Consider the following 14,374-nt stretch of genomic DNA (forward strand, 5'->3'; position numbering starts at 1 on the left):
TCCCTGTAGTTGGGATCAGGAGTGGGGCTGACCAGAGTCCTCTGCTCCCCATCCCTGGTGGTGTCATGTAGGAGATGTAGTCACCTTCGCTCTCCTTTTCTGTGACCGTTGCCAGGATGGCACCCCAGGAGCTGAGCCTCCTGGCCTTTACCACCTCTACCTCCTGCACCCAGCCTTCCCATCGATCCTCCTGGACCTGACCAACACCACTGGCGTAGTGACAGCTTCGGAGGGTGAGTCCCGATGGCACTAGAGAGTGCATCTTGGCTGGGTGGTAACTTTGCCCTCCAAGAGAAGGATGAGGGCTCTTTAAGAGACAGCAATGTCCTTTTCCTCAGTGTCCCTGGAACCAGGAACATTACTGGAGAGTTTCCTCTGGCTTATAGTGCCAGGCCTCTGAATGTGCTGAAAGCTGAGGGGAACATGTACCCCCATTCCAGGAGGACTCTGGGGTGATGATGGAGCCTCCTCTGTGTGCTAGGTGCCTTTAGGGACTGAGGATTGTAAGTTAACTGTGTGGATGTTAAGGGGAAGAGCAATGATTCTTCTGGGGCATTTTTTTAGTGATTAGTTATATGACTATTAAACATACAAATTGCATAGAAACTGGAGTCAACAGCAGAACCAAAGGAGAAAAGTTACCCATAAGCTGACCATGCAGAATATTTGGAGATACTCTGCTTCACTCTGTGTCTAAGCGATCCTATACAGCAAACTTGAAAGCATATATTAGAGAACCCTTATTTAATTCAGCAACCCAAAGCCCTGGAAACTGAGCTGCTACTGCTGCTGGTCTCTCCTGAGCTCCTGTTGGTGGGTGGGTGAGGAGGGGGAGCGGTTCAGCCACAGCTCCCTTGTCTTGTTTGCTTTTTCAGCCAGGGAGGGGGCAATTACACAGGTCTCATAGCCCAGTTTGACCTCAGACTCGCTCTGTAGCTGAGGATGGCCTTGAACACCTAACCTTCCTGCCCTTCCCTCCCAGATGCTTATGATTGCAAGTGTGTACCCTCACACCAAGCTCCTCCATGCCTTTCCACACTCCTGCCTCTTGTGGGCTTGCTCCCTACAGCTCTTTGCCTTGAGTTGAAGCGGTGCTGTGGCTCCGTCATGGGCGTTATGGGGGAGAAAAGCTGGTCTGGAACTCGCAGGCTGTCAGCTGATTGGGGAGTGGGGGGTGGGGCGGTGGGAAGTGTCAGTTCGCAAAACCATGTAGGAGATAGAATGAGCTGTTGGAGCATTTGCTTAAAACATTTTTCAGGGAACATTAAATAATGGTAAATAAGAATCTCATGGGCTGGGGATGTCACTCAGTTGGCAGAGTATCCGCCTCATATGCAGGAGGCCTTGGGTTTGATCCCAGTACTGGCGGGGTAGAGGCAGGAGAGTCAAAGGCTCCTTCTTGGCTACAGGGCCAGTTCAAGGCTGCTTATCAAACTAGGGTTGTGCTTGGCATTGGTCATCTACATGTGTTGTAATAGGAGCGGCAGGTCTGCATCCCCGGCACCCCGGCCGCCTGCTAGCTTATACCCCAAAATAATTACACGGACACTGTATTCTTTTAAACACTGCTTGGCCCATTTCTATCTAGCCTCTTCTTGGCTAACTCTCGCACCTGGACTAGCCCATTTCTAATAATGTGTGTAGCACCCCAAGGTGCGCTTACCGGGAAGATTCTAGCCTACGTCCATCCTGGGTCGGAGCTTCATCGCATCTGCTCGGGAGAGGGGAGCATGGCCTCTGAGCTCACTTCCTCTTCCTCCCAGCATTCTGTTCTGTTTACTCCACCCACCTATGTTCTAAGCTATGAGGCCAAGCAGTTTCTTTATTACTTAACCAATGAAATCAACAAATTGATATATGACACTCCCACATCATACACGGCCTTCAGAGTCAAGCGCCCCAGTTACCTAAAACCCCCAGGCAGAGGGAGAGAGGAGCAGAAGAAAGGAGCAACAGAGCAAGAGAGGAGGCAGGGTGAGCCGAAACTGGCTGAAGCTCCTAGCGCAGCATATTAGAGGAGGGTCAGCGAGCCTGCTGATCAGAGCTTTGCAACCGGTTTCATGGGAAGAAAGACTCTCATGTTCCTTTCAGACAACCACTGTTAATTCCGATTTTAAAGACAAGGCAGTCAGGTGTAAGGCCTCACGCTGCTGACTCCCTTGTTAACTGCTTCTTGTCATTGTCCTTCCTCAGTTGGAATCAATGACATCTGGAAAGATGCCTTTTATGTCACCAGGAGAACAGGAATGAGCCCGGATGGACACCCCACCTCTCTGGTGATCAGCAAGCTTAGCCTGCGCTGGGCACTTATGGAAGGCCAGATGGTCCAGCTGAAGGAGACCACCCCTAAAATTGGCCGTGGGGAGCTGCGAAGATTCCTCTCCAGGATCAAGTTTGTTGATTCTCCCTACCAGGTGACTGTGATATTTGGTTAATTATTATTATTTTTTTCCTGAGATAGGGTTTCTCCATGAACAGTCCTGGCTGTCCTGGAACTTGCTCTGTAGACCAGGCTGGCCTAGTAGTCAGGAGAGAGAGAGATCCGCCTGCCTCTGCCTCCCGAGTGCTGGGATTAAAGGCGTGCGCCACCAATGCCTGGCTAATTTTATGTGTGTGGGCCCACGTGTGTGACACGTGTGTAGAGATCAGCGGACAACTGCAGAAGTTACTTTTCTTCTGTGTGGGTCCTGGGGATTGAGCTCAGGTTGCCAGGCGTTTAGAAATGTGGAGTGGTGGTTTGTTAATCATCCCGGTGACGGACGGGGTGGATCTTTCTGGCATTTTCTGGGCAGGGACCAATGACAACATCCATACAGATGTGGTTTACAGAACCATACAACATCCATACAGATGTGGTTTACAGAACCATACAACATCCATACAGATGTGGTTTACAGAACCATACAACATCCATACAGATGTGGTTTACAGAACCATACAACATCCATACAGATAGATGTGGTTTACAGAACTATACAACATCCATACAGATGTGGTTTACAGAACCATACAACATCCATACGGAAATGGTTTACAGAGTTATCTTGCTGAAAATGCCAACTGTTTTCCCTAAAAAACACTTGAGCCAAGTTCAAAGATGAAGAGAGCTTATTATCAAGGATACACGTCCCTGGGGCTTACAAGCCATTGGAGCTAAACTAGAGAACTGGGGTGTGAAGAAACATTCTGATCCTTAGCGTTCCCATTTCTTTGGAAATCCCACAGATCTAGTGCGATGGAATCCAGCTTCAGAAGACCCTTACAGAGCGGCTCCTGCCCCTCCTGCGTCAGTTCTCTGGAGACATGACGACTCGGGGACCACTGCACTTTGGCAGCCTGTTGGAGCTGTGTGCTGCAGCATGATCTGCTTAGCTGGGGCATCTCACGACCTTCCCATCCTGCACTAACCCCTCCTCCTGGGAACTCTGTGTGGATAGTTTGGAAATGTGAATCTTACAGCGCTTTATTTTATTTTATTTTTTTGTACCTCTAATTTATAAACCCTTGCTAGGAAACCCAGTGGCGTACAAGCAGGATGTATGTTGTTTTGCATTAGGTGATGTGTGTGTGTGCATGTGTGTGTACATGTATATGTGTGTGTGTACCTATGTATTCAGTGTTGTAACAAAATGATTTTTGAGATATGCCCCAAGCTTCAGGGATTCCATTTCTTGTCCTCTTAATTTATCTGATTTGGTGGTCTTCATGTGTCTGGATGGCCTACCTCTGAGATCCTGAGGGTCACCCATGGCTCACCACTGTTTTCCATCTGCCTGTACTGTGGTTCTTAACTCTAGACAGCAGTGAGAAACACTGGAAGTTAGGATGGGGCTAGTTATCCAGTATGTCTGTCTTTCCGTCTCCTAGACTCTCCACGTCTGTTAAGTGGTTGTGAGAACAGACTTGTTTCGATCACAAAGGGAGCAAGGGGTAGAGTTTCTGTGACTCTACTGATTATCAGGTCCCTGTGTGGTGCACTATGAACTTCTGCAGCTATTATAAGCTTTGATTCTGCAGTAACTATTGAAGGGTTAGCATGCACATCGTCCTCAGCTTCAAGGTTGGAGTCCCGTGGCCTTGTCCTGGCTGCAGCTCCACCCTGCTTGCTCCCAGTCCTATCTAGGGCATCTCCATCTCCTGCTCCCTTGCTTCCTCTCCTATTCAGGGATCTATTTCTGGACTTTGGCTTCTTGGGTCCAGCATGTAACCACTTCACCCTGTCTTCTTCCTTCCTCCTAGAGCCTTGGAAGCATTATATTGAGAAAATTCTCATGTAAATACTGTAACTTTTGTAATGATCAGGTTCTTTAGAATTATCTCCATTCTTCCACCTTCTATGTAAATGTCTGACTTCTTTTAATTTTGAATCTTCCAAATGTCTGTGTCATTGTCTGCTATGCCATGTGTTCCCATGGTGGCTAATGAAAACGTACTTCTTGAGTGAAAACCGGATTTTCTCCTCACTCGGGCTTATATCATTTTAGCTTGTGTTAATAAAGCGATCCAAGGAAACTAGATTCTAGATTTAAGGGGCTATGAATTGCCCACAAGAGGTGTTATGGGTAATAGGAGGTTGGTACTCAGTTCATCCTGCAGATTTGCCTCACCAGGCTTGTTGGCACCTCTGCCATAGAACCCTGGAAGCATATTTGGAAGTCTTATGGGACCAGGTTGACGCTGGGAAGGGGGAACAATGAATAGGTCCTTCAATGAACTCTAGGTTCATCTCCAGTAAGTTGGATTTCTATGAGTAAAAGGGCTGAATACAGTTTGTAGTCTTCTCACGACTGGATTATAGTGGACCAAATTGCCAAGTAGGTGGTGGCCTGGTTGAGCCCCCAGACACAATGTGTTCTTTACAGTGTTGGTATTCTGAGAAGCCTGTCTATAGGAAGGAGTATGGAACAAAGATGCTCAATGGAGACCTGTTTGGGGGCTGAAGGCTGTTTATGCTGGTTGAGTCTCAGATAAGAGGAAGTCACAAAAGACAGCATCACTGAATTCTCCTTGGTGTTTTGGTAAATAGCATCTTAACTTCTTGCTAGGAACATGAATCTCTTCCTTGCTAAATGCAATGGAAACTCCAGGCTTAACTTCCTGTTGCAGCTGGTACAGAAAGTTACCTCAGCTGGTAGCTGAGGGTTGAGGTGGCTTCATCCAGCCAATGCGAGTGCTGGCCTCCTGTCAAATGCCTACCTGTACTTCCTCCTCCTTGCAGGGACTCACCCCGATATCCAACATAGGGTGGCCCGCAAAATCAGCTTGACCACTAAGAAGTAATGCCTTCAACAATGCAAGGGTCTCCCCTCCTCTCTGTCTCCTCTTTCCTTACTTTAAATGCCCTCTGCTCCGTCCTGCCCAACATCCTCACCCCCTGCCCCCGCCCCACATACGGTGTGGTGATACCAACCAACCCCAGGAATGTGAGTTGCTGTCCACATTCCCTGTGTGGAAGAGGAGCCAGCGGGTCTGTTGCCAGAAAGCACCGTTTAAAATGTGAACTGTTACAGAACAAATAAAGGCTGTGTACGGGAATATACATGTGTGCCCTTCTCTTTCTTGCTAACCAAAATGGTTTACTTCCCTTATAGAACAAAAGGTGAGCCGATGGATGGAAAGGTGATGCTCTGTGAAGGAAACAGGAGGGACAGTTCGAGGTGACTGAGCAGCGGGTATCCAGTCTCATTCACGGGAGAAGGCCCTGTATGAGGCTCCTGGGAACTTGGGGGGCCACTTCTAGAAGTGAGCCTGGTCCTCTAGGCTATATGTCATATATCATATGATCTTCCAGTGGCTTGTAGGGTCCTATTTAATAATGTTTTCGTTTTTGAAATTTTATTATTAATGTGTGTGTCATGCATATGTGTGGATGTTAGAAGACATCTCTCAGATTCAGTTTTCTTCCGCTGTAGGACCCCGGAATCAAGTCCAGGATGTAGATTGTGCAGCAAGCACTTTTACCCACTGAGCCCTTTAGCCAGCCTAGTTTTTTAAAAGTTGTTTTGAAATTTATTTTATGCATATGGGTGATTGTCTGCCTGTGTGCCATGTGTGTGCGGTGTCTGTGGGGGCTGGGAGAGGGCGTGAGACCCCCTGGAACTGGCCTTACAGTTGTTAGCCACCATGCATATCAGGCACCGGAAGTGGAGCCCAGGACCTTTGGAAGAGAAAGCAGCTCCCTCACCGGCTATTATGAGGTTTCGAGACACTAGTATGGAAGATATGGAAGTATGCAAGATGCCTTCAATCGTGTTTCTGTCTTCCTGTGTGTGACCTCCAGAAAAGTCCCAGGGCACGTAGACGAGCCACCATCAGTTTGTTCACCCGCGTTTCTTCCAGACTGACCAGGCTTTACCAGACCCTTAAAGGTAGGAACTGTATTGCACTTGCCTTTTTATCTGCACTGTGTAGTCTAGAGCCAGCCCTGAGCAGTCAGGAAGGGACGGGGATTCTGATCCACACATGGGAGGTGGATTCGAGGGAGGGGCAGGGCAAGGTCCTGGAGACAAGTCTCTCATTCTTAGCTTCTAAACACAAGGCTCAGGAGACTCTTTTGCTTAAGCGGATGTTGCTAATAAGCAAACACAGATGGTCGGGTTTAGCCTGCTCCCCAAACCCGCTTAACATCTAACACTGCTCTTCTATGGATGATGACCTAGCCACTTCTTTCAGTTCCTGGCTGGCCCCTTGTTGAAATTCCTTATCCTGTAGCGCCGAGTAGAGGTCGATACCTTCGGAGACAGAGCGGATGGGATGGTTGGGATACTGAAGGCAGGTGGTCAAAGGTTCCTCTGGGTGGGCTGCACAAGTCAGCTGGGGGAGGAAGCAGCGGTGGTGGCCTATGAGACAGCTGGGGCTGCGCTTGAAGCTCTTCCTGTGCCTGCACTGGAATTCCAGCATCATCCTTGTGTAGGCATTGAAGGTGGTGACAGCTGACGCCATGCAGCAGGTGAAGGAAACCCAAGCCGTGCTAGGGGCAAACGTAGAAGGGACAGTAAGAGTCGGGCTTTATGGAAAGCAAAGTGCCGTCTGTTCTGCCACAGACTGGGCTCTGTCTGTGTGGTGTCTACCCCTGTGAACCCCTGTACAATCTAGATCCCACAGACTAGGCTCTGTCTGTGTGGTGTCTACCTCTGTGAACCCCTGAACAATCTAGATCCCACAGACTGGGCTCTGTCTGTGTGGTATCTACTCCTGTGAACCCCTGTACAATCTAGATCCCACAGACCTCTAGCTCTCTTCCATGGGCAAGATCTAATGCACCCCCACCCTGTCTTTCTTCCCTTCATGCACTGTGCCCTGACCCGGGAGCTTTCATTCCTCTTCTGCCCTATGCTCTTTGGAACTTAATTGTCCCCAAAGTTGAGCCTTGGGAGAGTCATTCATGAATGACTGCATTTGTTACTACAGACCTGAAGGCACTGCACTTTGCCCTAGTGGAATTTGATTATTATGAAAACTGTGGTTCTTGGCATGGGGTAGTTTTCAGTGGAAGCTGGGTGGATTGGAGAAAGGAAAAAAGCACCCCAGGGAATGACATCAAACACATTCCTAAAGACCCAGGAAGCCAACCCCTAAACAGCCCTGTGCTAGGGTTTGTGAGGGTAGAAGGGGCTGCTTGGAGGCCGAAGGCTGGTGAGAGGGATGTCCTGCAGGTTCCTGTTTGTTGCCATGGTCATTTTGGAGGGGCTGTCAGTCGAGCCCCAAAGTCTTCTGTTTGTGTGTGTGTCTGCGTCTATCTGTGTGTCTCTCTGTGTGTGTCTTGTCTCTGTGTCTGTCTGTGTGTATGTGTCTGTGTGTGTCTGTGCCTTCTTGGGTCCACCTTAACTTGCACCTTGTTTGAGGCAGTTACCTCTCTTTTGTTGTTGTTGACACTGAGGACACAGGCTCACTGGCCAAAGAGCTTTCGGGAATTCTCTGTCTCCGCTTCCTATCTTTCCATACTGCTGGATCATAGACACATGCACTACTGTGTGAGGGTTCTAAGTGGGCCCCAGGAATTTAAACTCAGGTTCTTATGATTATACGGCAGTTACTTTACCCACTGATCCATCTCCTCAACCCAGCCTTACCATGTTAATGGTAAGAAGGATTCAAAGTGGGTAAAAAGGGAGGTCTGACTGGTTGGGGAAACCAGCAAAACACAGGGCTGGTGGATGAATTAGAGTCCTGGATTGCAAGCGTGTCCTGCAGTGTGAGGAAACTGGCAGGATCAGGCGTGAAAAAGCCCTCCATTGTACCTGCATTAGGAAGGAAATGTAAGCCCAGCAAGCATAGTGCGTTTTCTGGGCCATTAATGCCCTGCTCACTTACTTGAGACAGCGAATCTGGTTTGTTAGCTTTGCCGTGAGTGGAGAATGTTCCTCCAGGGAGAGAGGAGAAGAATTAAAGACAAAAACAAAAGTAATGAGAAAGAACTTGTGAAGGTGGGGGGGGGGGGGGCTCCAAGGAAAGAGTACTTGAGATGTAAACAAAGGTAGTGTCCCCCTGAACGTGCCGAAGGTGCTGCGCCTGTAATGCTAGCACTTGAGAAGTAAGAATCAGGAGTTAGTGGTCAGCCTTGGCGGGAATTCCAAGCAGAGATAGAGGAGGAAAGAGGCAGAGTCAGGGAGACGCATGTTGCTGCTGAAGGAGAAAGACGCCAAAACTTTACCCAGTAAGCCACAGCCTTGTGGCGATACACAAAATAATAAAAATGGGTTAATTTAAGATGTCAGAGTTACTTCATAAGAAGCCTAAGGTATTGAGGCCAAGCAGTGTTGTAATTAATATAGTTTCTGTGTAATTATTTTGGGTCTAGGCGGCCAGAAAATGAATAAGCAGCCCCTGTCTACACCCAAGGACATTGAAAATGCTTGAGTCCTTAGTTTTTAAGGTTAGGATGCGGAAACAAGCAGTGGTGACGCCCTTTGGTGCCCACGCTTTGAGCTGTAGCACTGTCCTCACGGATGTGATGACAGCCAGTGCTGTACAGCGTGGAGCTGACTGGAGATCTGGAGTTAGGAAGCAGTTACTCTTGGGATAAAGGAATATGTAATGGATGGAAGAGATTTCAACTGAGGACCATCAATAGTAGACCAGCTGGAAAATCCTAATTTCACGATTATAATTATTGTCCATTTCTCTCAAACCCTGAATCATAAAGTACAGAGCATATAGCAGTTCCTACAATCCATATAAAACCAGCCTTGCCTTCAAGGACTGTATGTAGGCCAAAGAAGCAGCTAATTATAGCCGCTGAACAGGAGACCAGGTCGCATCCTCAGAGCAAGTGAGAAGAATGTTCTGTGCACCCTCTGAAGGCAGGGAGGGAGAAGATATCCCCCTGCTTCAGCCCTGCCTTGGGCTGATGGAGGAAGAGGAGGACAAGGGAAGGAGGTACGTCCAGCTGAAGGTGGAAAATCCTGTGCACGGTTGTGGAGTTAGGCTGCGAAAGCTCGGGGGATGAGAGTACTCACTAGAACGCCCAGCCATAATTCCAAGAGTGCGGTCTCCAGTCCTCTGGACCTAAAGTGGCAGTTGCCTGGAAGACTTGTGAATATGTCATGTGGGCCACCATCCCCAGAAGGCCTGTGGAGGGAGAGACAGAGGCCTTGGAGAAGTCTGTGGAGCATCAGTCTGTTGGCATCTGGATCACTATGCCAGGGCATCCGTGACTCCTTTGCCATCATATTTCCTGGGAAACTAGTCTAGGGGAGGGGTGTCTCCTTGCATATCTGTCTTTACAACGATTACCCCAAACTTTTGTCTGAGAACCGTGGCAAAATCTGAGTCAGTCTGTCATGGTTGTTGCTCATTTTGACTTCTTCCTACCCTTTAGCCTTCACTGTGTGTGTGTGTGTGTGTGTGTGTGTGTGTGTGTGTGTGTAAGATCTTTAGATGTTGTCCAACGGAGACACTGTGGAGAAGCTATATATTCCAGTGGGAAAGCGAACCGAGCTTTCCATGTTTAGAAAGCTTGTGAATGAAGGGACCTGGAAGTCAGAGCATATCAAGATAGTTTTGCAGTGTCTTCTGCTGCTTCTCGCTGTGTGGGGCTGTGTACATGTGTGTGCAGGAGGGTGTGCCAGTGTCTGTGCATAAGCACACAGAAGTTGTTGGGTTTCTTCTGTTACTTTTCATCTTAATTCCCTAGATTCAGGTTTTTTTTTTCTTTTTTTCCAAGACAGGGTTTCTCAGTGTAGCCTTGACTATTTTGGAACTCTCTCTGTAGACCAGGCTAGCTTCGAACTCACAGAGATCTATCTGCCTCTACCTCCTGAGTACTGGTATTAAAGGTAGTGTGCCACCACCACCCAGCTAGACAGGGTTTCTTACTGAATCTGGAACTCCCTACTTTTTGCCTAAGCTAGCTGGCCAGCAAGCCCTAGTGATCCTCCTGTCTGGTATTCCCATGCTCAGAGCTGAGTTCCAGGAGGAAGTGACTGTTGCCTGGCTTTTTATGTGGATGCCAGAGATTATGACTCACATTCCCAACCTGAGCAGCAAGAGCCATCTCCCCAGCTCCTACTCCCAACTCCTCTTCTTGGTTTTCCAGTCCTGTCTTCCTCTCATCAAGGAAAAAGACCCAAGCCTTGAAGATGGTACTTCAAAGGGACCCCTGTGAGCCAAGCTGTGGTGACATACACCTCTAGTCCCAGGTCTCGCTTGGAAGCTTGAAGTCAGTCAGCTATACAGTGAGTCTAACTTAGCCTACAGAGGAAGGCCCCGGGCCCCGCCTCACAGTATGGGCAAAGCAAAACAGCAAAAGACAACATCTCAAGGAGCCCTGCGAGGAACCACCCTCTGCCGCTCCGTGGTCACTTACCTGAGAGGACCAAGGAGATGGCTGCAAAGGCGTTCAGCTTGAGCCCACAGCCAGGGTTACTGGTGAGCAGCAGGTCTGTTAGTAGCAGGAAGAAGCTGATGAATTGAAGTCCGATGTAGGCAATTTGGGTGCCTAGTGATAACCAGAGGACCTCTGCAAAAGGCCAGGAAAAGGGAACCCACCCGGACAGTAGTTAGTAATCACTGTGGACACCAGTGCCCGGCAGAAGTCAGAGGCCCAGAGGGACAGGAGGAGAGAGAGAGAGGAAGCTGAACTTGGCACCCGGTGGTGTCTAGGTAGAACCCGTGTAATGGGCTGTAAAACTAAGCTTAGCTGCCCAACAGAGGGCTCCATTTCCATAAACCCTGTGCCAATCATCATTCGTGGCTTTCTCCTTAGTTAGGGTTTACGTTTTTATTCTCCCACCTCTCACTTTTCTTTTAGTAAAACAAACTTAGACAAGGTGGCATCTACCAGCAGTTCCACTAGCAGGGTGGTAGAAGCAGGAAGAATGGTTTTTCAAGGCTAGTCTGGCTACAAAAAGACCCTATCTCAAGAAAACAAAAAAGAAAAAAAGAAAAAAAAAACCCGAAGTTATCCCTCCTCCCGCAATAATACAAAAGGAAGGAAAAGGCCATAAACTCTTCAGCTTGTGTCCTGGGTTGGGTGCTGGTGACTTTTTGGAATTTTAGGAGGGATGCCTGTCAGCCTTTGGGGCTCAGAGGTAGAAAAAGGAGGTTGTAGTACAGTTTCGATCCAGAAAGACCCAGGTCTCCAGTTCCTGAACACGTACTTGCCACGGGCCCCAAGGGGAGGAGGAGGAGAGAGGTCTTCTCCATCAACCACTTCCCTCCAAATCGGAGAGTGGTGTGATGTGAGCCTTGCAACGTGGCAAATTCCAGTAGTCCTTTCTCACCTCTCTGGGCTGGTGGTGTGAGTTCAATGAAACGTCGGCACTTCTCCCCTAAAACACACGAAGGCCAGTGTCATAAGGACTTTCTGGGGCTGTGGGGATAGAGATGTCCCACCCCACTCCCAGCCCTGCTGCATTTGCTCTGACACAGTCCCTCCCTCATTTGGCGGTGGTGTCTCGTTTTGAGAACAGGAGAGAAAGCAGCCGTGAATGAGACAGCCAAGATTCCTGGTCTTCATCTCTGCTTGTGAAGATAATGCTTTTCTGAGGCCGTATTTGTAGGACAGGGTTCCAGTTTCCTGTGTTAATGTTGACAAGTTTTGCAGCTGGATCAGAATGGCTCAAACCCATTTGCAGGACGGTGGCTTGGCCAGTGTTAGGTGACACGAGGCTACAGATGTGTATGTATGTCTGTCCTCTCATTTTCTCACTCTCTCTTCCTCAACTTCCCCATTTTTATTGCCCTTCCGTGTCTTTTTTTCCTTAGCCCACTTTGTAGGAATTTCATTATCAAGTTGAATATGATCTCAAGTTTTAGAAAATACATTGCCACCATGTCCTCTCTTCCCAGGCCCCACTGAGACTTAAATGTTCTGACTGGGGAAGAGGAGGAGCTGGAGGCCAGATACAGCTGACTTCCGTGCCACTCTAGTCTAAGGCACACACACTGACTAGTGTGAATTGAATAGTGTTTTCAGTAGGTGACAAGAAACTTGGAGCATCTGTCTGCAGCTCCTCCAGGGCATCCTTACAGAACCATGTACTTCAGGACCCCCTAAAATCAATCTATCTATCTATCTATCTATCTATCTATCTATCTATCTATCTATCTATCCATCTATCTATCATCTATCCATCCATCTAATCTATCATCTAATCTATCCACCTACTCATCCATCCATCATCTGTACATCTATCTATCTATCTATCTATCTACCTACCTATCATCTATCCATCCATCTAATCTATCATCTAATCTATCCACCTACTCATCCATCCATCATCTGTACATCTATCTATCTATCTATCTATCTATCTATCTATCTATCTAATCTATCCCCCATCTCTCATCCCTAAATATCTATCTACCCATCATCTTCATCCATTAATTCATTTTGAAATTCTGGGACCCCAACACAGGGCTGACACCTGCTAACCACTCAGCCACAGCACTGCATCTCCATCCCTTAGCTTTGAGATGCTCTCGCTAGGTAGTCCAGGATGCTCCCCACCCTCCTGCCTCGGCCTCTGGAGTGTTGACTCTATAGGAGTATGCCACTAGAGTTTCCCCTTACGTTTTACATCGAAACCCTAATCCCTAGCCCGGAGGAAGAGAGCCCTTAGGGCTACCCCAGCCCTTTTCATCTAACAGGAAACTCTTGGCCTATGGAAATGAAGTTATCCATGTGAGGGTCCATTGGGCAGAGCTCAGGTTGTTTCTAAGCAGCGACTGTAGCCCACTACCATGAAGGTTCTACTAATTCAAACCTGACCCGTCCACAAGCTTCGTTAGCCTGGGTCTGCTGAAGCTGGAGGAGCTGAAGAGCTCAGGGACGTTTGACTTTGTTAAGAGGGGCCATGGAGAAGAGATAATTCGAAAGTGGGGCTCAGGCATGAGGCCCAGCAGGGTTTGGGAAAAGTGTGGATCTTCCCATCACTTCTCCGACTCGTCTCAGGCCTAATGGGGTTTCTTTGTCTGCAAAAGATTCCAAAACTCCCTGCCCTCGCCTGGCGTGGATCTCTTATCTGTAATATGAGTACTCAAGAAGCCAAAGCAGGTGGATTGTGGCAAATTATAGGTGAGCCAGATCTACACAGGTAGTTCTATGATAGCCTTGGTTATAAAATGAGGCAATAGGTTCAAAAACTTATTTTTTGAAGGCAGATGGGATGCCTCAGTGGGTAAAGGTGCACGCTTGCCACGCTGACTGAGGTTGATTCACATGCTACACCTTGTCCTCTGACCTCCACATGTGTGTGCGTACCCCCATGCATACCCATACACGACTCAAATAGAAATGTAATTGATAAGGCAGATCAAGCCGTGTCGCCGGTGCGAGGGTGTTACCTGGCTCTTCCACGGTTTCCTCACAGGATAGCCACATGCCACTGCGGAAGGTAAGGAAGGAGAACCGGTCATCCCCAGTCTCCCAGGTGTATTGTACCACCTCCTGGGCTGATGTGTTGGTGACGCCCCCATCCAAGGACATCGGCATGTCAAAGCACTTGGCTGCCAGACCTTGCCCGCACAGGGGCTTGGGCACCTTCTGTGTGCCCACAATCCATTCACTGCTGAGCAGGGATGCTGCGGAGAGGCCGAGTGATAGCATGTTGAGGATGGCAGATATGAAGATCCGCTGGACAGGGGAACCCTTCTGGAGTTCCATCTGCAACACACAAGCAGGGGGCGGGGAGTCAGCTGGAGAGCTTGCTCTCAGGGCCTCAGCCACTCCTCTTTTCTTTAACACTGATGGCCACAGCTTTCTCCAGGAGCCCCGTGGAAGCTGCTTGGCATCATGTGGCCAGGAACCAGCGTTGTAGCGATGGCACTCACTGAGACTAAACCCTGTGTGGCTCTTGCACAGCTGGACAGACACTGGTCAGATTGACAGAAGGATGAACGTGATACCAGACAGGGGACATTATCACAAGGG

At 48.6% G+C, this 14,374-nt stretch overlaps 2 protein-coding genes across 4 annotated transcripts in view; one reads left to right on the forward strand and one right to left on the reverse strand.

The window, feature by feature from the left end:
• The window catches only part of Fam234b (family with sequence similarity 234 member B), a 43,947-nt gene extending 38,410 nt beyond the window's left edge, over nucleotides 1-5,537 (forward strand). For all 3 annotated transcript variants that reach the window (XM_041642260.1, XM_041642267.1, XM_041642274.1), the window contains exons 11-13: nucleotides 116-233; nucleotides 2,194-2,414; nucleotides 3,226-5,537. In XM_041642260.1, coding sequence (XP_041498194.1) covers nucleotides 116-233; nucleotides 2,194-2,414; nucleotides 3,226-3,231 — 345 coding nt within the window. In that variant the 3' untranslated portion in view covers nucleotides 3,232-5,537. The remainder of the gene's footprint in view (nucleotides 1-115; nucleotides 234-2,193; nucleotides 2,415-3,225) is intronic.
• A 537-nt stretch (nucleotides 5,538-6,074) lies between these two features.
• Gsg1 (germ cell associated 1) lies at nucleotides 6,075-14,110 on the reverse strand. The gene is made up of 5 exons (XM_041641946.1): nucleotides 13,789-14,110; nucleotides 11,601-11,771; nucleotides 10,808-10,960; nucleotides 9,459-9,570; nucleotides 6,075-6,970 (listed from the first exon to the last, which is right to left on the reverse strand). The coding sequence occupies exons 1-5, from the start codon at nucleotides 14,105-14,107 to the stop codon at nucleotides 6,628-6,630; spliced, it is 1,098 nt and encodes a 365-aa protein (XP_041497880.1). The 5' UTR covers nucleotides 14,108-14,110; the 3' UTR covers nucleotides 6,075-6,627.
• Between the last annotated feature and the right edge of the window lie 264 nt (nucleotides 14,111-14,374).

This window comes from Microtus oregoni, unplaced genomic scaffold (genome assembly GCF_018167655.1).
Source record: "Microtus oregoni isolate MIOR12 unplaced genomic scaffold, Mior012 000002F_ref0000024, whole genome shotgun sequence".
Taxonomy (NCBI): Eukaryota; Metazoa; Chordata; class Mammalia; order Rodentia; family Cricetidae; genus Microtus; species Microtus oregoni.

What these genes read in the sequence shown, in the direction of transcription:
- Gsg1 (XM_041641946.1), bottom strand. Translation starts at nt 14,107, where the DNA reads ATGGAACTCCAGAAGGGTTCCCCTGTCCAGCGGATCTTCATATCTGCC. An exon ending in CCCCTTGGGGCCCGTGGCAA is followed by an intron (nt 10,961 to 11,600) that starts GTACGTGTTCAG and finishes GGCCTTTTGCAG; the next exon opens with AGGTCCTCTGGTTATCACTA. An exon ending in CATCTCCTTGGTCCTCTCAG is followed by an intron (nt 9,571 to 10,807) that starts GTAAGTGACCAC and finishes CTCCCTCCACAG; the next exon opens with GCCTTCTGGGGATGGTGGCC.